Genomic DNA, 27,557 nt, shown 5'->3' with positions numbered 1-27,557 from the left:
AATAGTGGATGGAACGCCCTGTAGTAGTCCCAGAAGCGATTGTGGGCATGAGGCCGGTATAGACAAACGAACCCCTGCGGCCTGTTCTAGTCCTTCTGGCCGGGTAGACCCAAAGGGTCGCAATGGCTTCGCTGTAAAGCAGCGGCCGTAACAGCGCGTCCATGACTCGACCATTACTGTGGCGCCCCGTACAGCAGCTGGTGTTTCTTTCTCTTCTCCGCATAATCAGCGTATTACTACTCTCGGTGCGTTGCGATTTACGGATTCGTCTAGCTGCTCGATAAATTCCCTCATACTAGATCTGGTCGAATTCAGAATGTCTCAAATGTTAGGGCGAACAGGCAGGCAAGCCTCGTTATCCATCAAGCCCGATCCAGCTATCTTGCCAGACTAGCTGCCGCCGACAGCGGTAATCATGTAGGCTCGTTCACTGGCCTGCGTTCTTAGAAGTTCCGTTTTTCCACCGGGAAAGGTCGAAGACTAGCGAGTACGATGGATATGACTGTGCTGGAGTAATATGTGCTCCAAATCGTGCTCCCAGAAAGCGAATGCTCTCTTGTTCTGTTACCGAAAGCAGTCCTCGACGAAGCTCGAAGCGACTAATAGAAAATGTCGGAAATCTAGTGTTACTCGTTTCACTGACGTCTTGCTAAACTGAGACCTCAATTAAATGAGCGAAATATACTGAAACCTAATGAAGTACAGACCCGTATCAGTATAGTTGTTGGGTGGTGATGTTAAAGCGCATGCGCGGATGACTAAGAGGCGGCTGAATTGAAATTTATCTTTGAGACTAGCCTCAGCCAAATTTGGGTAGATTTATCTACATCGTATTGCTCACGACGGTACGATGCATTTATAATACATTATAGTCTATGCTTCTAATGGGTTTAAGCGTTTCTGATAGAGAAATCAATCTGGTTCCCTTTTGAGAGCACAATTCGCTTTACCCCACTGCATAATTTTTCGACAACCGCTCAATGCATATTTTAAACAGTGCGAAGTACTTAGTCCGAATTTAGACACAAGTAATAATATTCTAGGATAATTAATAACAGTCAATGACGAAGCTGAATCTGGCGCATCCATAAGTGTGCATCACTATGCACAGAATCACGAATTATATATATAGCTCCTATATGAGGTACGTGGAATTTGAACGATTTTACTTGGGTACCGATCATCAACGCATAGGTACAGTCGCATTTGATTAACCAGTATCAACCCTTGCGACTGTATCTGTCGGTGCACAGCCATCTCTCATCACATGAAGATAAATCAAAAAAATACTAATGGTTTGCAATGGAACTAAAATGACCAGACAGGAATACAGGCATGAAGCTATTTTACACAACGGACTTCATGTACCATAGGTGGATGCTATGAGACACCACAGTACTTCATAATAATAATGACAACAACCGCTAGGGGCTAAACTATGCTACCGTACATACACTTTTTGGTTCTGTAAACATAAGATCAATAGGCAAAAAAGGTTAACGGCGAGCTATTGTGAAAGGTGGCTTCCAGCGTTCAACGGAAAGACAGCGCAATGACAGTAATGGCGGCCTTTGAACGTAACCTATTCGTCCCTATGTATCTGCGCCTCGATAGCTTTCGTTCTCCGTTTCTTCCTAGCGTATTCTGGCTTTGTGGTTTTCTTTAAACTAGCGGTGTCGCGACCTGCGTGCGGTATTTATCAGTGACGCCTTTAGCTCCGATGAAAGCTCCAAGGCACACGGACTGCCGCCAGATAACGTACGCGGTTGATAAGGCTTACGGTTAAAGTGCTTTTTATATCTGTGAGTCGACACAATCATGCGTTCATTGACGGTAGCAGAAAGTTGCGCCGCGTTCACGCGTGCCACATTACGATGGAACTACTGAGTGCAGTTTAGGGCAGGGAAAAAAGCTCGTCGTCGCCGATCCATAGTTAGTTGAAAATTCGTACGCACACATCCCACAATCACATACTGCTCATCGGACGTAGAATATCGCTAGCGAAAAAAAATAACGCTTCAAAGTAAAGCTTGCACCGTGTGCAAGTCGCAAATACAGGATTGCCCCGCTGCTGGGGAGGCTAAGAGATGCTAGAAGGTGTCTCTATACGTTTAGACATGATCACATCATTCCGGAACGGTCCCATCACTTCAAACGTATGGCGTAAGAAAGGATACGTCACAGGGCATGAGGAAGCAAGCCAGCGAAAAACAGCTGAGCGACTAAGGGATGCTGGCACGTTTCTTTTTGTCAAATAGTTCAAACTAAAAACGAGAGTTGGTAGGGTGTCAACTGTAAGGAAAACAGCTCATAATAATGAATCTGTTAAACTACCATTAAACAGACTACCATTGTGTGCGTATGTGGTAGCGAACGTTAATTATTACCTTACATCATTTTCCAGCGTAGGTATGAAAGTTTTTTTGTTTACATTTGAAAATTGGCATCCTGTGACGCTCTAGTACGTTACTGTTAGTTACCCACTTAAATCGAATATGTTAGATGGTCATTTACTGTTTACAATATTTAGCTAAGTTACATCCGAATGGTATTAACTGGATAATTTATTAGAAATGCTTATATTTGTACTAATGCTTCGGCTGTTCTATGTAGCTGATGTAGGTTTCAGCTGATTTTTGAGCCGCTTCATACGGGCGTGGTTCACGGCAGTACTCGGAGGGCAAGGTAGTATCATTACTATGTAGGACATCTCAAAAAAACAACGACAGACTTACGCTCGAACGGTCAGAGCTCTTCAGCTCCCACTTCCAGCCGCAGTTTCCCTTACGACCGATTCTGTACAAAGCCAGGCCTCGTTAGGACATCTCCCCAACGGGTGTCTCATGAACGTATGAAAATTAGATCTACTTTTGTCATAATCACTTGTTCATATTTTCCTTCAAATGGAATCTATAATATAAAATAAGTAGTGCTAAGTTACTAAGGTGGACTGTTTCAATTGCCGGCAATGTTAGTAGCTGCAGTGGGCGATACTGGCTTTCCAACCTTTCTCGCCGTATCTGAATGTCGCTTCTCTTCTCCATCGATCTTCTTTGTCGCACTCGTAGTCACTTGAAGCTTCCTTCATCTAGACTTCCTTTGATGACACATTTATCTCGTTACCTCTTCATGTGATCCTACAGTCGTGTTGGACCGGAGAGACACCACGTTGAGACATCGAGGCAACGTAATTTTACTAGAAATCGGCTATTTCTTTCCCTGTTTTCTTTTCCAAGTCCGTCAATGGGCAGACAGCCATAGAAACCCTTGATGAACGGGCAGTGGATCTAATAAAACTTATTAGCTATCCAGTCCGCTCTCTTTTGCTCTTAGTTCGTTGTCTTTTTCCATTTTAACTTTATGGTTCTATACCTCTTTCCCAACCTATTATTTTTCTATACCGTGATTCTATATAGCAAAGCAGTCACAGAGCGGTTATATAACGAATTCGCGAACGGGCAAGAGGAGTATATGGTCCAGGAGATGGAGACAAAAAGAAACATTCTCGTTAGCTCCTGTTCTTGCAGTTCTGTTGCTATCAGTAATGGTGTTCGCCTCTCATGCAAGTTTTTAAAGGGCGAAAACGAACGTTCGCAATACGTTTTACAGTATCATTTTGCGATTCCTATTGAGTGTAATAGCAAGTCTGGCCTTTAGGTTTTTTGCGAACGACCGCGAAACCCGTTAAAGAAACCCAAGGCGTGCAACGAGGCAGCAAGGCGGTTAGATCTTTATTATTTAAGTGTCGAAATTGCCGGTTTCGGTGGACGGCTGGTTGTCTAAAGCGTTATGGATGGGTTAAGGCCGCAGTAGCGTCAGCGATAGGGAAACGATGGAAGACAATTGCACCAGCGATCCCAACAGCAAGGGCGGAATCGACAACAGCAGGAGCATTGTGTACTAGCATCTGATTGAGTTGTATTATGACACTGAATATCCGTTGTGTGTAGGTAGATACACGACCTCTCTTTTTTTTTTTTTTTTTATATAGACCTGCCAGATGGCTAGCGTGTAACTCTCTGCTCTGTCTTTCTTTTCCTTCCCTCTGCTAAGGCTATATACGACAGCCTAGCAAAAACATAGACGCCCCTGTTCCCCTTAGGGTCCTCTTGCCTCTATAACTGTCCACGCTGTATTGACCCAGGATTTTGCCGTATTGACGGGCTATGTTGCGCGATTGTTGTAATAAATTCGCTTTCGATACTGAATCAACCGGCGATGCCAACTGCAGGAAAAAGAGGAGAATAAAAGTTATAGGAAAACAAGGAACACCGGTAAAGCTTAGGCAGCTGGAGACAATACGGTAAATTGTCTACGAGGCAGGTAGTCTTACGGGTTGTAAGTCTAATTTATATCATAACAGCGAATGATTCTAGAAAAATCAAACATAAAGTCAACATACGCGCGCAGCCACCAACGTTACAGAAAAATGAGAGCGGACATTAATAGGAAAAGCACGCATCACCGGGGGCATCAGCAAACATCGCTGGAATATGAATACGTCGTTCGTGCAATTGTGCTTGCATTGGCTTCCTATGCTAGAGCCAGTTTTAATGTTTCAATTATGCTCAAATATAGCCAAGAAACTTAAAGCGATTTGGGTCGGGGTTGATGGGTCTATCTTTTGACTAATGATCTTCTATGGTCTTTTGTCACACAGTGATGAAGCTGTTGGTAGTTTTCGGCTTTCATCTTATAGCTATTTCCGTCTTTGGAGGGTGAACGCAGTCCATCATGTGATATAATATTCTCGCTAACCCAGTGCTTATTTTCGAGTTATTTTGTGATATAGGCACAAAAGGCCATACAGCTAATTTTGCACAACTTTGAAATGTTTTCGTTGGCAAGTAGTACAAGATAGGACAAATAGGATCAGAGTGACGTGAATTGACATGCATACTGCACAGAACAAAATATCGCTCAGCTAACTATAAGGCTAAGAGATCAATAGTTTATTGGAACTTTTTCTCTTTCCTAGTGTTTTTTTCCGATTCATGGCGTGGTTTGTACGGATACGCATCTTGTGCGTTGCATTGATCTTACACGGGGCTGAGGGGAACAACATACCCTGTTCCATTAGGCCAGCTGGCTGCTGCACATTGATTTTCTGCCCCAAGCTGAAGACGGACAGAGCGACCCTAGTTCCGCACCAGAACTTCACGATTTGAGAGCTAGTAACGGGAAAATGTTGTTTACCGGGCACCGCGACTCCCGCCTTTGCTTCTACCCCTTTTTTAGACTAGAGCTGGTACTTTGCACATAAACAATAGTGCCTTTCTTGAAATAGTGCCACAGGACGAAAAGCGCGGTCATCCCTTAGCGCTCCACGGCCTGCTGCCTGGACACGACGTAGGCTAGGAAAACGTTGTTGTCGACGAAATGTCCGTTCTTTCGATGGGTCCTTCGACGTAGTATATCTGTATGTGAATTCAACCAGCAGTTGTCAACAGGCTTCTGGCTACGGCTTGGATCTCTACGGCCAGTGTCTCCACTAGTCAGTTTTTAATTTTGTCACTTTTGGTTGACGGCACTTTGGTTTCCACCGGTCCTCTCGCTACACCCTGACACAAATCATCCGGGTCAAATTGCGCGTATCCCTACTCTGTTCTTGGTCGGGCTATAAGGAAGGCGTTTTAGGACACCTTCGCTACTTCTGCTAGCAACATAGAAACAACGGCGGCGGCGTTAGCAACGGCAGCCATTGGCAATGACAGGACAAATAACAGCAGAAACAATAAAAAGCAACTGCAACAAATTGTAACAGTAGCCGTCAAACCAACAGGTCTCACAAACCGAATGAAGTGTGCTAGTGCAGCATAAGAGCATATTGCATGAATCGGCAGGAAAAAATAGGCCAGAATCGAGGTAAGCTGTGCAGCCCTATGGTCACCTGACAACTGCGCGCATTCACACGTGCATACAGTAAACTATAGTACTGACAATAGTGCATCGAAATGAGTAGACGAACAGACGATGGACGTGGCAGGGCCAAGAGTGAACGAAAAAGGGAACAAAGGGGATAAAAATGAGGCAAGCAGGAAATCAACGCAGTGCGTCTACAGATAGAGAGAAAGCGTCGACGAATAGTCAGGGTACAGGAATGTCCGGCGTGTCCAAGTGTCCATCGATACCGAACAACACTTGGCAGAAACATTTTTTTAGTGTTGTTTTCGTCATTGTCGTCATCGACGAAGACGACCAGACGGTGATTGGTGACATCGTTGTTCAGCGCGGCGCGGGAGTGAGTGAAGTTTGAGTAAAGGACAGACGGTGCAAGGTCCTTACGATGTGCAGAGATGAAAATTTCAAACGGGAGTAAAATGGGACGCCGCGACGGCATGCCAATGAGAGTAGTCCTTTATGCGATATTCCGTCGTTCTATGGGGCATTAAGCTTACAGAAAGCGAAGTAGACAAGCAGCCAGGCCGACGAATTTTTGGACGTTGGAAGGATATTTTCCGACCTAAAAGCTGAGGAAATGGGCGATGGGATAGTTCACAGACAGATGGCGGTGTCGTTTGCTAGATGGATGAAGCTACAGCAGGATTCGTTCCTTTGGACCTCAAAGTCACTGGGGATAACGCTACACTAGATGGAGCATCATTTTCGAGTACTGCTGTGGTTCGCATGAGGTCTTCGGCTAGGGCCCAACGTCGAGTAGGTAGCACAGCGGTGTTAAAGCAACAGCGCCAGAAGCATGCTTTTCATTAGAGAGTAAGGCAAATACATTAATGCACACATCAAATTGTTATGCCATTTACTATGATCCCTTAAAGACCGTTAGCATTTTTTAGCCAGAGTGAAGATGCAGCACCCAAAATCAACAACAACCTAGCGTGACCTAGTTAATGCTCCTTTGTGAAGGCGCTAACTATCTGAAACTCAGACCTTAGCGATCTTTTGATCACAGTGAGTTGGCGAATACTTCGTTACATCGTACGTGTTCACTTGCATTTTCCATCTAGTCGTTCAACCTGCTTTATAGCACGCCCACTAACACACATGTTAAATTTACGTGAACGTGTGATCCACGCAACGAACGTTCTCCAACAGTGCTCGATGACAATAAAAGGACAGTTGTATATCAGCTACTTTTCTTCAGAGAGAAGCGTTTGTACATTTAATGTCAGAGACCAGCTGCTTACGAGCCTCTATCCGCGGACTATAGAAGCCGCTGAAAATCAAGTCACCTATTAAAACGAGATCTTTGCTCCATGAAAAAGATTTTCTTACAGTAGCATATTTCTAATCGTGAATATATTAATACCAATCTAAAGAGCTCGCAAAAACTATCTTAATATTGTTGTTCCTGAGCAAACATAAAGCTTCTGAATGATTACATTTGAAAACGTCATCACAGACTGATGTGGCTCCCTCAAGCAAGGAAACATATTATGGCAAAAAAATTACTTCTAGTAGTATGCATCTACGTGTGTTCGTTACTTAAGTGTATGAAATCATCGCAAAAGGAGGACGTACATATTGTTTCGTGTATTACGAAGCGGCAGTTCAGTCTATGCTCTTACGAGTTCAATAAAAAGTGGTTTTTATTGATGTGACAATTCGTGCTTTTTTGGTTTTTTTGTTAGATAACTTTGCTTACTAGATCCAACATATCCTTCTTATTCTTACAACTATCTCAGGGTACATGACCCTGCGAGGGTCCTGCCTGTGGTTGCTTAAGCTCTTCGCCTTGTGAAGGACTAGGTTCATAATAGTTGAGCAAATTCAATCCAGTCGAGATCGCGGATGAACACATTTCATCTTCTTAGCCCATTGGTCTCCAGTTGTTTGATGGCCGTGTTCCTGCAGAGAGTCCTTAGCAAGCCCAGATAATCGACCCGTATAAGATGCATCCTCCAGATTAAGAATGTCACCTTTGAGCAGTCTTTGCAGGAACGAAATTCACACCTTTTACGGCACAAATCACGTGTACTGCTTCTTGACTTCGCCCGAAAGCGAAATAAAGGGAATGTAGAGAATGGATTCCTTTCAGCTGGTGCACTCGTGTCTAAAGCCAGAAGTTCCAGCGAAATTCAGCGGAAATAGGAAGAGAGACGGCGCCTCCGAATTCTTTATGGACGAAAAGTAAAACTTTATCGAAGGTGGAGGGGAAAGCAAACATTAGGAAGATGTTATTGTTACTTTTTTGACCAACCCAATACTATAGTTCTTATCGAACTGACTCGGTTATTTACGCTCATTTACATATTTATATCCGTGTATACGTTTATCGTTACTAGGTGCGAACTTCTTATGTAGTCGTAACGCAAATATTACACATATATATATACTAGCTTCTCTTAATCAGCGTGCCGCTATCACCGTACAACCGTTCTACAGAGCAATCATCATTTGTACTAAACGCCATCTTAGACCAACAGTGACTTTAAAAGAAAATTCTTGCCTCAATGCTTGCTAGTGTGGTTCGAAAAGCTGATGAAAAAATATTTTTTAGTAAGGCATCTGCATACGTGGCATTTCGATGGCGCGATACTTTTGACAACTCTTCCACTAGCGTGTCTACAAACATAGATAGCTTGCACAAGTAGAGGCCGCTAGGGTGTGCAAACCCTCTAGGCCCCATATTTTGAGCGAGACTGGCATGACTGCCTTTAACGAGCGAAGCGGCTATCTGTACGTTGTGCTGTTTCAAACGAGGTTAACAGTTTGAAACACCGTATGGCTGGCTGTAGTATGTCGCCATGAAAAAAGGCAACGTACGATTCTTGTCCTGAACGCTCCAATGAAAACTCTATTTCAGTGATGTATTCTAGTTTTTTCCTTTCTCCTCCTTCTACTCGTCCTTTTCGTAATACAGCTTTAAGCGGTCCATGGATTTCGTTAGAAGTGCTTGTGAAGCACGACATAGACAAATAGAATTATTCCTAAACAACCATTCCCAGCTAATGCGCATCTATTTTAGCGCGTTATTGTACTAGCCATGAATAAGTAACCAATATAAGTGGACAATGATTTATGGAAAGGGAAAAATTAAAAGACTAGTGGCTATAGGAGTCGTTTATATAGTCTTATAGGTGTGTCGGGGAAACTTCAGGTAAATCCATCAAGTCCCTGTAGTGATGCAGTAGTGACGTTCTGGCCCACTAGGGCTCGGTACACGTGATGATCTAGGTTGAAATTCGAATGGGGACGTATTTCGCGCTAAATTCTAGCCCTCTAATACAATGTTTTGCTATACTATTGGCTGATTCTGGAACGACACAAAGTCTATTTTGAAGACTTGTTCACATTAGAGGATAAGTGACGATAGCTCAGTTAAAACAGAACATTAATGCACATGAATTTGAATAATTTTGATGTGACTAAATCTTTAGCTCACATTTTTTTGAGCTTTTACGTCGTACACGTAAATATCATAAACAATGGCGCTCGTCACGATCTTAATCTCGAGCAGACGAATCTGTATTTTTACTTTCTAGGTACTCTCTTTCCCCCTAATCGATCACGCCAACAGTAGCTGAGATCAGTAGCATTGTATATAAACGCTGATGATTTAATGTACAGGTTTTTGTTTAGTGATATTCATTAGCGTTTACAATTGTATACGTAGCTCGTTCAGCAAAAAAGGCATATCTACTGCTGTATATGACGAGCTATGATTTTTGCATTGGCTAAATATCTGCAATAGCTGCTAGGTTTGGTTTCAAACAGCGGCCTTGCTATTCCTATAGGTAAGGACCACCTCACGACCCCTGCTCACACTATGGTTATTGTTAGGTAAGACAGGATCTGAGTGGCGGGCAGTGCTTGAAAAGCGGACGTGTACGGGTAAAGCCGGCTAGTTAGAACTGCGTGGATGGCGACGAAATTCTAGAAGAAAATGGCGAAAAAGCGGTCAGTGGAGCCTTGTGTCCGAAGTGTAACGTTCGAAAACGGACGATCTGCTGATAGCAGTCTGGCCTTTACTGCGTGTAGCTGCCTGCACAGACCTGTCCCCATCTTCTTCTCTTGAAGTCCCCGTACAAGAAAGAAGCGATGTGTATGGCGTACGATATAACCGAGGACTGAAAAGTGGCGGCGAAGTTAGTGGGTTCAGGGTAGCCCACCCTAAGCCATCGATGACGCTGCTACTATTCTCTTTGCTGCCCCTGCCGCTTTCCTGTTGTCTGGAGCGCCTACCAAATACAGATCTTTTTCTCCTTTTTCCGTTCCTGGTTCATTCTTTCTACAATGTCGAAGTCGTCGAATCGATTGGTCGTGTTGGTTGGTTCGCTTAAAGAATGCAACCGCTTTCCTTGTGGGCAATGAAACAAACTGAAGGTCCTCGCCTCATCCGCCTGTCGGCCGGATTTGGGCCGTCCATCCGTCCTCGCTGCCTTTTCTTTTCACATGCTAAAATCGTTTGGCAGGCAGACGGTGAGGCTGGGCCACTACATGACTTTTTCTCCCTTGGTGGACGACTGCTGGATTGGCGACTCTGGCCTACCAACCAAAGCAAATGCGGGTCACCTTGGTATGCCGTCACCCGGCCTTCTTGCTCCCGTACCCTCTTACTTCTTGATTCGTTGCCTTCTGCTGCGAAATGCCAGAATTCGATGAGTGCCTTTCGAAAGAAAATAGATGAACAACTTCCGGCCCCACCATCTCCATCGGCTATAAGTCTCGCTTCGTTTATTTTATCTTCCTTCTCCGACACCTTTTCGCAGTATATTCTTATATCTATGCGTTCAGCCTATACTTCGGTTCCACAAGTTGCAGGATGTAACGTCTGAGAGGTCATTCGAATTTAGCCACGACAGACACCAAGCCACCTGTAGGCTGTAAAACGTTGTCCACTCTCTCATGACTTATATATATATACATTCATGCACACATGTGCACGTGTGCTATGGCTACCAAGAACGTTATAGCCAATAGTATTCGGCCCTAAACGCTGTGACGCTATGTGATGCTAATAGTGATGCCTGTTAGGCGATAAAGACAGCCATAACTCTAATAATAAATTGATTAGCAACTAGTGCTTTCTTTGTATATGCATATGAAAATAGGTACATGAAACACAGATATATTAAGATGCCGGCGAGATAACCATGGACGGTATTGTACAATAGACTGCTTGTATACAGGGCTCTAGGGTAAAGGTGGATTGGCAAGCTGGTTCAACACACGAAAAAATGGGTTTTACAGCTCAAATTGTACCGACGCAATAGTTCCAAAGTATCGGGCTTATGACTCGCCTCATTGTGTTTAGCTGCAAAATATATACACGTATATACAATGTAATAAAGAACTTAGAATTGGATCGTGAGTGACATTTGTGCGTGTAGTAGCTAGCATCTTGAAGAGGGCGTCTATATGCTGCTTTATGATACGCTATTCATGTCTCTCCCATTGGCGCGTAGTGTGGTAGGTTGGGCGAGTGGATTTATATATATACAGACTCAGTGTGGAAAGCAACGGCGTGAATGCTTTGCAGGCATGCGTGTTTGGTGGAATGAATGTCGTTTGTGCCCTGAAGCTTGGAAAATAAGCACTCATACGTTAAGCACGAGGCATGCATCAAAAAAAAACAGTGCGGTCAGGAAGATGAGCAAACCTATGATGTATTTTATAAAATGTATTGATGAATGGTGGCTCTCAAATGTTCTTCACGAAGAGGGTATACATACGTACAATATAGTGGACGCATGACCTTGTCCCCAAACCGAACATGCAACTGTTTCAAGATAAAGGAAATCTAGGCGTAAACTGCCACGAGAGATCCGTTTAGGTCAGGCGAAAGGACGATTGATTGTATAGTATCGGTCTTCCTTGTAAGCTATTTTGATCGCAAACTTACAGTCGATCGTTGGAAATAACGAGTGTCTACATATTAGCTAACAAATATACTTGCGCGGTGTTACCGCCCGAGTAATTAGCCAATAACTAATACCTACACTCCAACCTATATAATATATATGCAATATATCTAGATTAGTTTAACTTATCATTGCGTGAATTGAGAGCGAGTGAACAGGTGCAAGCGGGTACTTGTGTTTGTTTTCCCGCTCATCAGAAAGCGAAGGACTACCGTCCTTTAAGACGCGCTGTTGCTATCGAATTCCGCCTCTCCCCTTCACTGCCATAAGAACGACAAACTGATGACGTTATTAGTCGTTGCGGCTCTGTTGCGGCATCGTTGGCACGAGTAGGACGATATTTCTGAATCCCTTTGCCAGTTTCCTGTCTGCTTTTATTTGGTAGCTGCTATCCGGCTACCGACTATATGCCTGTCTGTCTGTCTGACTGAGTGGCTGACCAATCGTTTCAAAACTCCACGAACCTCTGATACCATCGCCATGTTCAGCATAACTGGTTACTGCCCATTATTGGCAGGACGCAGTAGACTTCGCCCACTGCCTTTTCGTCAGCTAATCAAGCAACTATCGTCAAAAAAACTCAGTTGCGAGGGGGTGGCATGTGACGCAGTAGCATAAGGTTATTACTAATATCTCACATCTATCTGGACGTTTGCATATATAGCTGGGCCATGCTTCCGCAACACACACACACACATATATATGAATATTCGTGAAAACACTACTGTCACTTTATTTCTGCCCACCCTGTATGTAAACGCATATAAACAGCTCGTCACTATCAATCTCAGAATAGTTCCTCCCATATGGATAGCTGTTTAGATATGCATTTGCATATGTGTACATGTGTGGCTCTGCTGACGCCGCATCGTTGGTACAGCCAGGAAGTTCGTTGAAATAGGCATACTATATATATAAATATGTAATATATAGTATAGTAGTAATATATATATATAATATATAATATAGCCATACATGGCTAAGGCTGAATCGCGAAGTGCGGACGGTCAACGACAAGGGATAAGTCAGTCCTGTTCGCGCGAACTGCAACGTCGGTCATAAGGTGATACAAAGCTAATAGATGCGGACAATGTCTACAATCTAGTCGGTAGACATAAAGAGCTGTATGTAAATGTGCATACTGCCCGAAGAAGAACATCAACAGCGGAAACAGTTGACTGATCCACCATGATGATTTTGATTTGAATAGAAAAGTTCTTCAGAAGTACTTACTCTATCAGTAATGTAGTTCAGAAAGCCGAATATTGGGTTCGTAAGCAGTTCTGAATCGGTAACGGAGTGTGTGCAGTTGTCACTCGATTGAATGGCCGGTAGATGTTACTGGGTTACCTTGTAGTCCATGCTATAACGGTGGACAAGCAATTACTGTTTAATATTATACGATAGACCCCCTTTGCTAAGCCAATTGGAAACACGCCGATCATCTATTCATTCGCATAGATTTCATTGTGTTACGTAGTAGAGACTGAACATGTTGATATATCAGGGCGGAGAACATATTAATTGCACTTAATTAAAAGCCGGACAAATCGACTATTCTTCAATGCTTCCAAAAAATCACACATATGCTCGTTCGCACACTCTACGTTATTTTAGACTATGTTTCCCGAACTAATCACGGTTTCCCGTTATGACTTGGTCAAAATATCCATAGCTTTTGTATGACAAGGTCTGATGACTATGCACTCATCTACTTTTCTTGACTAGGTTGGACATTTGGCTTTGTGTAGTACTTCCGATGGCGACTTACTAAGCCTAGTTATACCCTACTTAACCAAAATTGAGCAAACGAAGCTATAGATTTACCATACTGAAAGATATACACACGTGTTACGGTCACCGTATATTACTACCGACTTATAAATATGGCAAGTGTTCCATATATATATATATATATAAAATACGTGTGACTTTCGCGCCTGACTAGCGTATTACTGCTGATAAGACTGGTGATGGATGATTTTGTTAGATGGCCTACGAACCTCACGACCGACCACCGAGACGGCGGTTGAAGCCCGAATCCTAGATGAAAATGTCCCTATAGAACAATATGAGCAGCCCTTAGCATTCAGCCAATTTTGAAAGCCTTCTCCTGTAGTTAGTGCATCTGGCCATCGAATAGATGTGTTATGCAGGTAATAAAGATATTTATGCGAATAATTTTACACTATTTTAAACACAGAACAACGTATGTCACTGCCGTAACGACTCAATAGAACACGTTTTGGTCATTTTTCTCAAAATTGACAGTCACTAAACAAGTTGGTAAGAAGTTTATGTTAGGGTTACGCTTGGGCAAGACTTAGATTTATTGCGATTTAGGGTCACGTCTCTGTCCATTTCCAAAAAGAACCCATTATAAGCCTGAAGTAAGGTAGAGAACGAAGTAGCCATTAGTCTGATGGGGGCGCAACGTGTGCGAAGTTTAAGCTACAAGTTCCCAACAATTCTCTGTACCAAATCGGTACCGAGCAAGAAATGCTCAAATGGGGGATGACTGGGTTAAACTACGTCGTTTCTGCAAACGTGCTTTGGGCGGCTCTTCAATGAGTTTCTTTATAGTATCTCTACCAGCTGATCGTACAGTCAAATTCAATATCACCTTGGCATATTATGTTCGTGTTTTTACAAATTGAGCTTGATATCGCGCACTACCAAAAATAAAAGCTAAGCATCGATTGCGCGCGCGTATTCAAATAACTAAAAGCCGGTTCGGTATATTCTGAGGGATTCGTCTGCTACGTTTTACATCAATCCGCCAAGCCAATCGTTCAACTATGGTACACAGTACGAATGTCAAGCCAGACCAAGGGCTGTAACGCAACCATTTTTTATCAAGATCTTTAATATCGTATGTTATAGACATATGTAATACATATGCTGCTGCTCATCTAGAAGCAGCTCGTGAAGGATGAAAGAAAGGCCGTGCTTGTCAACGCAGCATCAGTCCCGCACGTTCGGTATGTACGTATATTCATTACTGTTGCCGTTGCTAAATGTACGCGGAGGAATATAAGCGGGCGTGGGTGTAGGGAGGCGTGCAAATGCACAAAAAGACAGTGGCAATTGCTGAGTCGGAAAAAGACAAGAGAGAAAGAAAGATTGCTTCTCGACGGCCCGATGATTGGGTGACGGGTGCTTGTATCGCTGCTGCTGGCCACTGAGTTTTGCATTGCTTCAATCTGACTTGCCGGTTTCTTCCTATTATCGTGTTTTTTTTTTTGTTACCGTTAACTTTAGATGCAGCGACAGCAGTAGCAGCAGACAGTTACGTTTCGACGTCATCCGAATTCATTGGTACACGCGCACGCACATACACAGATTTATTCTGGTCGAGTAGGGGGCGATTACTTAGAATCGTTGCAATAGCGAAAGTCCGATAATTGGGAAAACGATCAAATTGAAGAAGTGGAGCAGCATGAAATGGGTCACCGTCGGAAGAAAGCGAGCCCGTTCTTGGATTTCGCGTGCTTTTCGATCGAATAGCGCATAGTCAGCTTTGATCGTGGCCTTAAAAAACTGTCTACGCTCATAGACCACAACCATTCCGTCCTACGATTCACAGAACTTCAGGAAGTAACACAAAAAGTAATCAAATTAAAATTCCGTTAGGATTTCTTCGAATCTTCATACTGTTGTAGTATAGTGTAAAACAGGGTAAACAATTTTACTTGCGGCAATTCCGTCTAACTAGATGTCACTTACTTGGGTTGATGGACGAAACCCACCCAGCTAGTCAACCTGAACTCTACTACACCCCTGAATTTGTTTCTTGTGTTTAAATAGAAGTCAGCGCAACGCGTAGCTTGAAATCACGATCAGGTTATTCTCGTTGTTGTCATTAGAATTTGTTTTGCCCTTAGGGCGAATAAATTGATGCTTACTGGCTTTTCCGTATCAATACTTCAGCTGCGATCACTAACCGATCCTGATTGTTGTTAGATAGAATTTACCAGCATACCAGCATCGTTTCTCAGAGTGCAGGCGTCGATATACTTTCATCACAATGTTCCAACGTCGACCATGTACTACCTATCATACTCATGCTATACGACATGACCTAGCGTATTTCTAAGCCGTTGCTTAGTTAGGACATAAGCAAAAACACGTAAATCATTAATCAGTAGAAATTGATGATTCAACGAACCATACATAGTGCTTTCGACTATTCGATTGACTACGGGTTCGCCTGCAGTACTTTTCCCTGTTTATTTAACCGAGTATACAAACAACAACAACAACAACAGTGTCACAAGATCAGTATATTTGTCAAATCAATAGTTGGCCGAATTAGGCCAGTCAATGACTGGTCGGCCGATTGTTGCCATTGAGTACGAGTAGAGAAACAGCTTCAATCGATCAGACAGACAGATTGTACTGCTGCTCGAGCAATGATAGAGTCAATTATGCACAAGCCAATTATCAAAGGTCAGGCCGTGAAGTAATTCCATCTCGTACATCAATTTACTGACAAGTATAACGATGCTAGCTAGTGCAAACATACGTTCACGTTTACGGCTGCCGCTATTGCGGTTAGATTCACTTTATGCTGTACATAGTACTCGAGTGTTCAATAACAACGTAGTTGTCCTTCGCTTGGCTCTCTGTGTTTACAGCTATTGCCTTCGTCTACCACTTCTGCTATCGCAACACTGTTATCTGTCCATGTGTAGATGGGGGTGGCCGGAGACAGTCTAAATGTTTTGGGCTTTAATCTCCACGACTCCTGCCAGACAATACTTCAGATACACTAACGGAGTTTGCTGCCTTTCGATAACACTATGAACACTACACTGTCGTTGCCACTGATATCTCGTATCCTAGGGCGATATGTGTCAGTAGACTCGCTACCGATTTTTCCTTTCCCGGCGACTTAACCGTTAAGAGGAATGGATGAGGGGGAATTCTGGCACCGAAATGTCTATTTCCGATTTAAGCTGCATGCGAAACCGGCGGCGTGGTGTTTGGTCGCCTGGTTTGACCACTCGTCGTCTCTGGGGGCGTTCCACTTTTTACCTATCTACTCAACTTCAACATTTGTTGACGTCGCCGCTTAGCGCTGTTTGTTGCACGTGGCTCGTCCATTTGTGCCTAACGGGCTTTCCTTTAGTTCATCAACAGTCCTGTCCTTTTTCTAGTCTTTAAATGATTACGTCGGGGCAGTGCAGCTGTATGGTAAAGCAGAATTATACATCGACACGCTTCGGCGGTCGCAAAGGCCGATCGACAGCATGTGCCGATCATGCTTGCCTCACGTTGTCCTGCTGCTCGATAATGCTGTCAACGGCAGATCAACGTTGTTCGTAGGTAACCATGTGCCTGAAGCGTGTAGCTGCGCTCCTCGGGAAAAACTTCAAGCAGGTCCCATTCAGAGCCCGATGGCCTGAACGGACAGCGTTTCCATGGTGATAGAAAGCAGCATATCGTAAAGCTATAACCTGCGTGATCAGAAAAAAAAACGTACATAGGCATCGAATCATATAAGGAGATACAAATGCACCTCGATTATGGCGCCATATATTTAGCTAGAGACAAAAACACAATGAAGCAGAAAGGGGTGCTGCTACTGCTGCGGTTGGAAGCGATCACTAAGGAAGTAAGCAACACGACCTAGAAGCCGAGTTGGCTCGATTACGGGAGGCTATTAGATCGTTCGATAAACAAGTAATACGTTTCTAATGGGAAAATTGCTATACGTGTTTGTGAGTATGTGTGCTCGTCATTAACACCATAGTAAGTAAACTTATTGTAGCAGTAAATTCATTTGTACGTATGCTTAAAACGTATGTATATATATAGCAAAAGCGATAAATGATAACGGTGGCGGGGGTAGCTGTGGGTATAGCGTGGAACAGTTAGGCGTGAAATAGTGTCAATGCAAGCTTAAGTACAAGGGTAAGTGGGTCATCCAGCCATTCATGTTTTCACGGCAACACTACGTCCGCTGTTCCTTTTCTCGTTACAAATCAACAGGAGCATGGATATTGTCGTTCTTACTTACGGCTTAAAAATCCAGTAAGCAGGAAAATTCTAATTTGACTTAAAATGCAGAAACAGGACATTAATGGTAGATGAATTGGAAACACTGGACCAACTAAAAGCCCTAAAATAAAAATCGATTTATTTTTTTTTATTGCAAGGCCATAGAACGGGGTAAAAAACGTTCACGAAGGTTGCAAAAAGCACGCAATAAAAATAGATTTACGTTTAAATAGCAGATGGGTTACTCTTTATTATCGTAGTTTGCAATCGAAGTGAATGAAATGTTTTTACCCTAGTACTATACATTCAGTAAGTACGTCCGTCCCAAGCACGTGACTCGAAATCATTTAAGGCACACCAGAACTCATATTGTGACATATTCTTTCTTCCAACTAGTTAGGACGGTGCAACCGGGTTGGCGTAATTTAGATTTTCAGCAAAAGTCATGGGGATCCAAACTTAGCTCCCCTAATGAACTTTCAATGTCCCATTCGTTTTCACTACTGACTGCTTCTTCAGCCTAGCTAAAAGAGCTTTGTTTATCGTATGAGAGTATTCGGCGAGGTACTAGCACCCTGAACGACTCCACCTCCGTTGCCCTATTCGCCATATATTAAATATCACGTGCGTTATTATTAAGCTCGAGGGGTAGTTGTTGTTGCTGCTGTGTCAGTTGCTACCGCGGTAGTTCTGGGTCGGCCCCTCAGTCCCGCTGAGCCCCGGGATTCCTCCGCTTCGAACTGCTGGGAGAGGGCGCCTGGCTCGTTGTGAGAGATGATGAACTATGTAAGCGACACGATCGGTACCGACCGCTGACCTTTGTCTTCGCTGCCCTTTAGTCGTGGCTGAGTCCCGATCTGACGCTGTGTGTTTCGTTGTTAGCCAGCGTAGGCATCTACGACGTTGCCGATCTCGGCAAGGAGACAGACGAACAGCTCCCTGTAGCGGCTTAGAGAAGGGCCGTTAGCCAGTAGCGCTGCTGATGGCAGCCGTACACGTATTTATTAATGAACGTCACCGGGCAATTCTGACATATGTAACTGTCGGGAAAAGATAAAGACCACCTAACAGGTGGTCATCGATATCAGCCAAACTGGAACTAATTTTGCCGATCGTTTGCGAGACAGAGAAGGCAAGGGCAAGTATGGTACTGGTGTGAGCAGGCGTGAGTGCATAGAGAACAAAAAACAATTGACACTCACTGAAGAAGCCTGTGAGTGCATATAGACAAGGCGAAGTGTGGCCGTTACAGGGGTATAATGTATGAAGAGCTAATGTTAGAAGCAATAGCTACTGAGTGTAAGTTAATAGTGAACGTAATAAGGATTTTATCTCACGTTGTGTGGCTACATCTGTAAATGCTGATCTTGTTGTGCCTTGTGCCTTCTCATGCAAGACGCCTATAACGTATACTAATTAATTGTAGCATCGTTGGGGTAATCGTGGAGAATGGCTTTGGTAAGAACACCAGTGTCCGACGATTTCGTTGCTTGCTAGCTAGCTCAGTGATATAATCTAAATCGAAAATGTAGCGTTTGTCCTCCGTTTTGTTCAGCTGTGGTCTTAGAGATGAGGATCCGCTAGCATTTCTTAAAAATTGATCTTCTAATGTATAGCAACGCTCATTTGCGCCAACACATTTCTATACGTACACAAAACTTTTGATAGGCGTCTTTCCATGTTCACCGGCCGTAGATTTTGCACCTACATTATAATTTCGATTATCCCTTTAATTTCCCTTTGCAAAACTCTTGCTCTAACGGAAGCTGACAGAGCGCAGCTGGTCCTGCGATAATAGGTCCAGTAGCACGTATTTAATGAGTGCTTTCCAGCCCTAAAAACAAAATTTAGTTCAAATAGCAGCATTCACACAGCCGGACACGAGTTCGGCATGTGTTTGTATCGGCATGTACGTGCGCGTTAACATTGCGGGTAGTGTATCATACCGTATCGCTGTTACTTTATAGGCTAATTATGTCAACATATGTGTAGAGTAATCTCATTGCAACTACTGTATATACCATAAATAAATATAAGTATATTATATATATATATTCGTATAAAAGAATAGCAACGACAAAATCGATGGTAGATATAATATGTCATACGTCTAAGTATACCTAAATGGAAACAAACTTGACATATAGTAATGTATAAATATCCCGACCTGTTATCTCATTAGCTTCTCACGAACGAGATAAACTCTTTATCTAATCTATAGGATAATGCAAAAGTGATTATCCTACCAAAATGGCCTTTACGTATATTTGGCTTTGGCGAAATGTTTATGTCGGATAAAAGCTCATTAACAAATGCTCATCGGCCAACATATTATAAAATTTGGGTTTGACCAGCGACCATTACGTGACATGAGAGCCTTCTCTTATTTGTTCTCGTTGCAGATAGGGCAGAAATATTAGGTCAAAGGGCATTGCCATATAGACTAGAATAAATGTGTCCGCATTAGAACGGAACGATTCGACGATTTACTTATTTCGTTCATTTCTTGCAAGACCAACTTTAAGAGAACGAACACGTGGATATCCTTAACTTCACTTTAAAGTATAAGTTAGGTAGGTCACGGCACCGTACGCTGGCTGTTTATTTAGTAGTTTGCGCATGTACTTATCAGTATTGCAGTTGTGTTGTATTGCATAGTAAAGACAATCCAAAACAAGTCTCAGCAATCTATGTATTAGGTGGAAACCTGAGGCCACACCCTGTTCATAAAAATGTTGATGTTATATATGGATTTTGCTAAAGGTCAGAAGCGGTTCTTCTGGTTAGTGCATCGTAAAATTGCCGAGCTCAGTACATAGCCAAAAGTTTTAAGCGGCTGCTTTACACCAATGATCCGGGATTTACATAAATAATGCAAATATTATTATCATCTATAGAGTATCAATGTAACTTGGGTACCTCACCCAAATATTAGCTATGGCATTTCAGATTTGGCCCGCGTCGCTAATCTATAATAAAATGAAACGAAGAAAATCATTAGAGGATCTAACTAGGATTCCATAACCTAGGATAAGAGATAGATATTTAATGTTGAATATGTGGATGATCGTAACTAGCCAGTTTAGGTTCTAAAAAATATATCCGTATTATAGTTAAGATAATTAATCATCAATTGAACAGTATCGGTCTTCACGTGGTGTGGCATTCATATATCTCAACATATATACACAAATATAACGTTGAGGAACTTGAAAATAAAGGAGGATCCTAAAGAACGAAATGGCAAGCCGCCCTGTGGTTTGGTCATTACTAGGACCATTAATACCCATATGATTTCTCAACATTTACGCAGAAAGCCGAATGTGGCTAGTGCAAGCCCTCGGCGCCTCCTTCAGTCGCACTTCATTGTAACGGCAAAAGAAGTTTAATCTAACAAAAAAACACTGTCTAGCGAAGATCATAGAAAGATTTTTTTGTTTTCTTTCATCTCAGTTATGTACCTCCCGAACCCGTCCACGCTATTTCGACACTTTTTTCCCATTGCACTACAGGCTTCATCAATATCAGGACCAGTAGAAATCAGCTCACCTGATCTCGACTATATAGCATCGGTAGTACTATTAGCAGTATATTATTGAAAGTGGAAGTTTTCGAAAGTTATTGACTAAGCAACATTAATTTGATTATGGATTATTAATGGATGATTAGGGCATCTTCTTTAAAAAGGTAAAACCTTTGTCCTGTGCTTTCTCTGTATGTACACACTGAGAAGCGAATTTCCCTGAAGGATACATCCGTTAGTATTGCTACCGGTTTTTCATACAGTTGTTATTTGAGTGCTCTGCATAAACGATATAGAAGGCGACACAAAGACGTTGCAACTTTCTCATAATTAATGTTTTTCTATACATTGTATGCTGAAACGCGATACCTATACGACCAACTCAGGCCCATCTATGCATAATTTTACAGGAGAGGATCAAAGCAATTTAGATGGTTTGACTGTTGATTCCAACTGCTCTCTGTGTCACGCTCCGTTTAGCTAACTCAATCAATTTGTGTTGTCCTTTCTCTTCTTAGACTTATCTCCTTTTTCCCTAATCGATTACCCCTTTCGTCCTTGCGTTTCTTTGCGCACTTCTGCTCGATCGGACACCCGATAATCTATAACTGCACACACATATTCGAATTTAGAATGGCATAAAATAACGTCCTCACTCGAACGTTCGACACTCCTTATAAATATTAATATAATATTATATTAAATTATAGCAATAATATTAAACGTGGTCGTTCTTTTCCCTTGTTGGATATATTACTTCACGGATTATTATTACGGAAATTATTATATTACGGAAAATATAGCAGTGTTTGTTCCACTATTACATCTGAACTAATGTACATCGAGCAAAATGCGTGAGCGCATTATAAAATACAAAAAAATTCAGGGTAGTTATTCAGGCAACAATCCGCTGCGAATGTCACTACTAAGGCTTTGCTGTTTGTGATTCCTTTTCGTAAATAAGCCTAAGGGCACATCTTCACATAGCGATAGTGGGAACACTCAGGTTACTTAGTTCTGACTTAACACAGGCCTGCCCTGAAGATGATTGATGCTAACGAATTCATCTCAACTCAGCAAATGCTAGGTCCTCATATTGCAATTGTATATTCTTGTACACTGCTAAGCAAGCTAGCAGTACGTGAAATGATAAAAAAAAAGAAAAAAAAAACTGGCTATCGTATTAGATATGTACATAAAGGCTTTTTTATTTTGTATTTCTAACTACTGTAAAGTATGAGCAGAGTAGAGTCAGAGGACCATCCTATTTACAATCCGATGCAACGAAGGTTCTTCTTTGCATATAGGCACATTTTTTTACTTACTACGCTTAAGCAAATAGTCACCTGCTTATAGAAGCCTATCGTTTTGGCAACGACAATACGGTTCGAGACGATTCAATGTACGAGTAATTCGTCAATCGTCCGTAAGCAACAACGACACTAACTAAAAACACTTTGTTTATGTGAATTTCCTTATTTTGTCCTTAATCAGCGTTGAAAATCGATTGCGCATAAACATACGGATAAATTATTAGTACAAAATAGTAACGTTGACACTTTTAGCATCAACATTATCAAGTACGATAGCCACCAGCCGATCATTATTGTATATAAGTCCACTGTGGCGCAGATCCGCTATTGGCAGATGCTGTTAGTACAACAATGACCGTTTATATGCAGTTCGATAGATTCACGTACCCTAGCAGACGACGACGAGTTAATTTAAATTCTCACCTCGTTCTTAAGGGCCAAAAATAGGTCGGAAATATTAACATATATTACTGGTTTTGCAGTATCCTTTTTTGTTGACTGAACATGCGATAAATTATAGTAAGCGGTTGAATTTGAACCTCATTTGCTATAGTTGCAAAAAATAGGACACTAAATGTATGTGTAGCATAGTACAGTTGCGAGTCGTAGTAACTTGAACGACGTTTCGTTATTTTTTCTAGGTTCTACTCTAATGTTGAGCATATTTATATCACTACAAGTGAGTGATTAAGCAGATATCAGCATATTGAGACTGGGATAAATGAAAAGCTCCTGGTCTGATAGCAACATCAGCTGGTAATGGCTTTGTATCAATCTGAGGATTGGTCCTACTATATCTGTTTATAATTCCTGGAGGTACCATTGGGCGCGTACGTGAGTAAGTGCCAGGCATCGACGTCAAACACATCTATTGTGACCATGCTTGCTGCAATCTAAAAGAACCGTGAAAGATGATTTTTTTTCTACGTTACAACAAGTTATAAGGAACGTGTCTATACTGACGAAAACAGGTCCGCAGGAAACAGATTCCGGGCTTCCGCATGCAAGATGGCCGCTAACACCGAATTACTGTTAGTATTCACGGAATTTTAAATCACTCCAGCATCGTGCGCTTGTAGTGGCTGACAGCGAAGGTGATGTTTTTTTGCCAGGTACCATTCAGCATCTTGGGCAATTTATGGCGCTGTTTCGATCACTCAGGAGAATAATTTACTTCCTAATTTGCTTCCTTGAGCTCGTATAGTTCAAAATAAAATGTTGCCAAGTGGTAAGTGACAATTAGCGTCAGCCTGAAGCTGCACCATAGTCGCAGCGGGTCTCTATCTAAACAGTTGTAAAAGCGTATACATATATAAACACGAGTCGTACCTTTTCCAGACCGCAGGGGCGAGGACACGGGAACTTGTTTCACGCGCTTCCACAGCCTCGTATGTATATATTCAACTGCGGATCGTGCATTGTCGGCCCCTTCCTTTTTTAACAAGCTATAGTTTGTTATCACTTAAAAATATTAAATGGTATAAGGAGGTCAGTTGGCAAGCAATGGAACAGAATGGGTCGTACCAGTGCAGCGTTGAGAGGAAACGAATTGATCTGAAAATCAAGTTAATTTCTTTTTTGAGAATTGTTTCAATACCAGCAGCTAAAGGACAAAGAAAAATAACAGTTCTATTGATGTCTAAAGAATTACGTGGGCTCGGGCAATGATTTGTGAGGGGTTCTCAATTAGGAGCATGCGGCAGGAAAGAGAAGTAAATGACAATGATTATGATAAGGAACAAACGAAGGCTGACAGAGAACGCCATCGTGCTGACTAGATGTGTGTAGGAACTCTTTTCCTGGTACTGAGTAGGACCAATGAGGGTGAGGGGAGAAATAATGATCCGAACTTATCCACGCTGCCGTTCGCGTCGCCCATTGAGTTTTAGTCCGGTAGTCTGCAACGCAAGCGGCCGCCAGTTAGGTGACGAGATCAGCGGTGGCTGGCTGATTCCAGCTGCTGTGACGGCGACTACTGGCTTTGAGGTACCAAGATTTACGCGAAGATGTGTACATTAAATCACAGGAGCAGCGACATGAGCGAACGATATATTTTGCAATTAGGCGCCGCATGGCAAACAAGTTTCGAGAATTATATAAAGGTAACAAGAAAAAAGGGAACGACAGCGAAGGTAGACCACCATTGAGAATTTGCTACGAATACATGTAGATCCTGATCAACGACAACGCTAGCGGGGATGACATAATGGTGGCAAAGAAGTGGCATGCCGAACAGTGAAACCACAACCGTAATGTTATTAGTGCCCTAAATCGAAAAATATTTTCGCCGAGATCAATATTTATATGGCCACCAGCAAACGACAGGTTCAACAATAGATGGATCGGCGTCGATAACATCAACTCTGAGACACCGGCCTACTTGGCCATAGGCTTAATGAAACTGAATCATAAATGTTTGCTGTTGCTGTTTATTGTTGCTTGTAGTGATCGATATTACTGAATCTGCCATATAAAAACGGGCGAACAAGCAGTATTTTAATCTGAGGCAATACGACGACATATCTTCGCCTTCGACCATACAGAAGAACTAATATCTAATTTTCCATGACTTTGCAATCAATAATGAAAGTTGTACTTGGGCACCGAAGTTATTAACGTAGCGACACTAACGCTGAATCACAGTGACTTAAAGTTATCATTTTCGATATAATTAGGGGAGCCTGTAATGGATTTGACATTATTAGGTCGTTTTACGTTATACTAAAAAGACTAATTGAGGTCACATACCTAGTTGTATCATTAAACCCTAGAAAGAGGTATTAGTACCTCTCAGTCCCTAGAATTCGCTTGTCTATGGCCGGCCAAAGTTTAATGGCTCTTTTTTATAAAGTCGATTATGACAGTGCCTCCCTTTCTCTTTTTACAGAATAACTTCTCTCCGCCGCGTACCTGTGTAGTCTTTGTCTTTAAACCGCATATTCATATATATATATCTATATATATATGTATCTATATGCGCACATACGGGATTGAACACGTCAAAGTTAAGCTAAGCTATTGTTTGAACATCAAGCGTCACGCGATACAAAAGAGCTCTCAGAGAACATCGGGTGGAAAGGACAGCGCCTGCGGCGTAGGTCAATGTAGATGGCGACCGACATAGTTTGCACTTTAGGCAGAGATTCTTTTCAGCTACAACCCATCCTTCCCAAAGCTTATTTTCGTTACCTTTGTCGACGCGACCAGATTCATACGCTCTATACGAACCGACAAACAGATGGTCATTCGCTGGCTGGGCTGCAACAGCTGTTACTCTACGACGCTTTGACAACGCTGGTATAGGGTTCGCGAAGACGTGTAATAGCAAATCTTATTTGGGACGCTTGAGAGGTACTGCCACAAGACAAATGGTGATGAACTGACGACGGACCGATACGAACACTCACTATAACCATTAACGCGCCTGGCTATGCGTTCCAATAGATGATGAGTCATCCTCGAAAAATGCCTCTCTTACAAGCCGCCAGTCCGTCCCGAACAACTGACTTTGCCAAGAAGCTATTCTATTCTTTTGCAGCACCGGGACACACTAGCGAACTGCCTTTTTGTTTCCCTTCTTATCCTTGTTCCTGTTCTGTGCATCATCTCTGCATACACAGCATTCACTTACTTTACTCCTCCATACTATCATCTTTTCGATGCCTGCGTTTCCTATATGCATGCCTCATCTTTTCCGTGCTCTCGAAGCTCATACTGGATCTTCTCACATCGAACCGCTTGCCAGAACGAACGAATAGGAAATAGGGTCAACCGAAAGCTGGCTGTCACATGTCCTATGTCCGGTGTTTCTTTCTTCTAAAAAGGAGAGAAAGGCAAGTAAGGTGTTGACAGAGGTGAAGGACGCTTGGGGAACTAAGAAGAAGAGTGGCTGAAGGCACCAGTGACAGCGGCTGCGGATGGGCTGGCAACCGCTGATCTCGTTTCGGCGGTGCTACAGCCACCCTTGCCGCAGGCCGCTGAAATTGTGCCTCAATGAGGAAAACGTGATAGTGGATAAATATGAAGGTGCGAGAGTAATAGGAAGAAGAACTCATAAGAGAAAGAGAGGCAACGGCGAAGTGCGTTTATATGAGAGGGAGAGCAAGGGAAACAGGACGAATACTCAATCAGTTTACGAGAGCTGGGGCGGCTCAGAGGAAAGGGAAGAAACGACGGTGATTTCAGAAGTAGATGAATACGTTAGTCAAGAATAGCGGGTAGTTGAGAGCGGCATACAGCATGTAGAAGTATGAAACAGTTTTTATTTATGGCATTTTCGCATTTACCTCAGATTTTCAAGTCACCTTGTGCTTACTCATATGAAATGGGCAAGACACTACAGACTAAATGGTCCATTCCCCAAGTATACATGCTTAATGTATATTATTACTTATTAGTTATCTGACATCGGTTTGCTTTAATCAATGAAGCAGGTCGAGCCCAGAAAGGACACAGAGTTAAAAAAAAATGGAAAACTAATGATCACGGATGACACCGCCACCGAAAGTTCGATGAACATCAACGGGACGTCTAGTGTGTTAGCTAAATGTAGAAAATTGCCTCTGTACCTGGCAGTAGCAGCCCCAACTGTGGGATTAGCAGTTGCATTGTCGTCCCGTCGGCTGATCGTTCGATCTCGTTGTCAATATAAGCGTTTCCCTAAAATGCCATTTTGGCGGTTATTTTTATTTTCTAATAGACCTTTTATAATAGCTACACAAAGGCTGCAATGCTTTTCGATTCATACTCCAATGGTCCACCGTATTTAGCACATCGATGTTTCTTGACCTAGTATGGAGCGTAGGAAGCCCCAAAGAAATAGAGTTAGTTTACAGAGACGTGAACAGTTTTCGCTTTTCTCAATATAAGTGTAGAATTCTTTCTTGAAAGATGTAT

General features: G+C 42.5%; 1 protein-coding gene across 7 annotated transcripts in view; it reads left to right on the top strand.

Moving 5' to 3' along the window:
- LOC111261915 (uncharacterized) overlaps positions 1-27,557 on the top strand; it is a 110,126-nt gene that overhangs the window by 11,777 nt on the left and 70,792 nt on the right. For 2 of the 7 annotated variants that reach the window (XM_086968887.1, XM_022835789.2), the window contains exon 1: positions 14,618-14,803. The exons of 4 other annotated variants lie outside the window; for them this stretch is intronic. In XM_086968887.1, coding sequence (XP_086825013.1) covers positions 14,755-14,803 — 49 coding nt within the window. In that variant the 5' untranslated portion in view covers positions 14,618-14,754. Of the gene's footprint in view, positions 1-14,611; positions 14,804-27,557 lie in introns of those variants that run through there. One more of the 7 variants, XM_022835796.2, reaches the window with a different exon arrangement.

This window comes from Varroa jacobsoni, unplaced genomic scaffold, assembly GCF_002532875.2.
Source record: "Varroa jacobsoni isolate VJ856 unplaced genomic scaffold, vjacob_1.0 scaffold_614, whole genome shotgun sequence".
Classification (NCBI taxonomy): Eukaryota; Metazoa; Arthropoda; class Arachnida; order Mesostigmata; family Varroidae; genus Varroa; species Varroa jacobsoni.
This window is presented reverse-complemented; position numbering and strand designations above follow the sequence as displayed.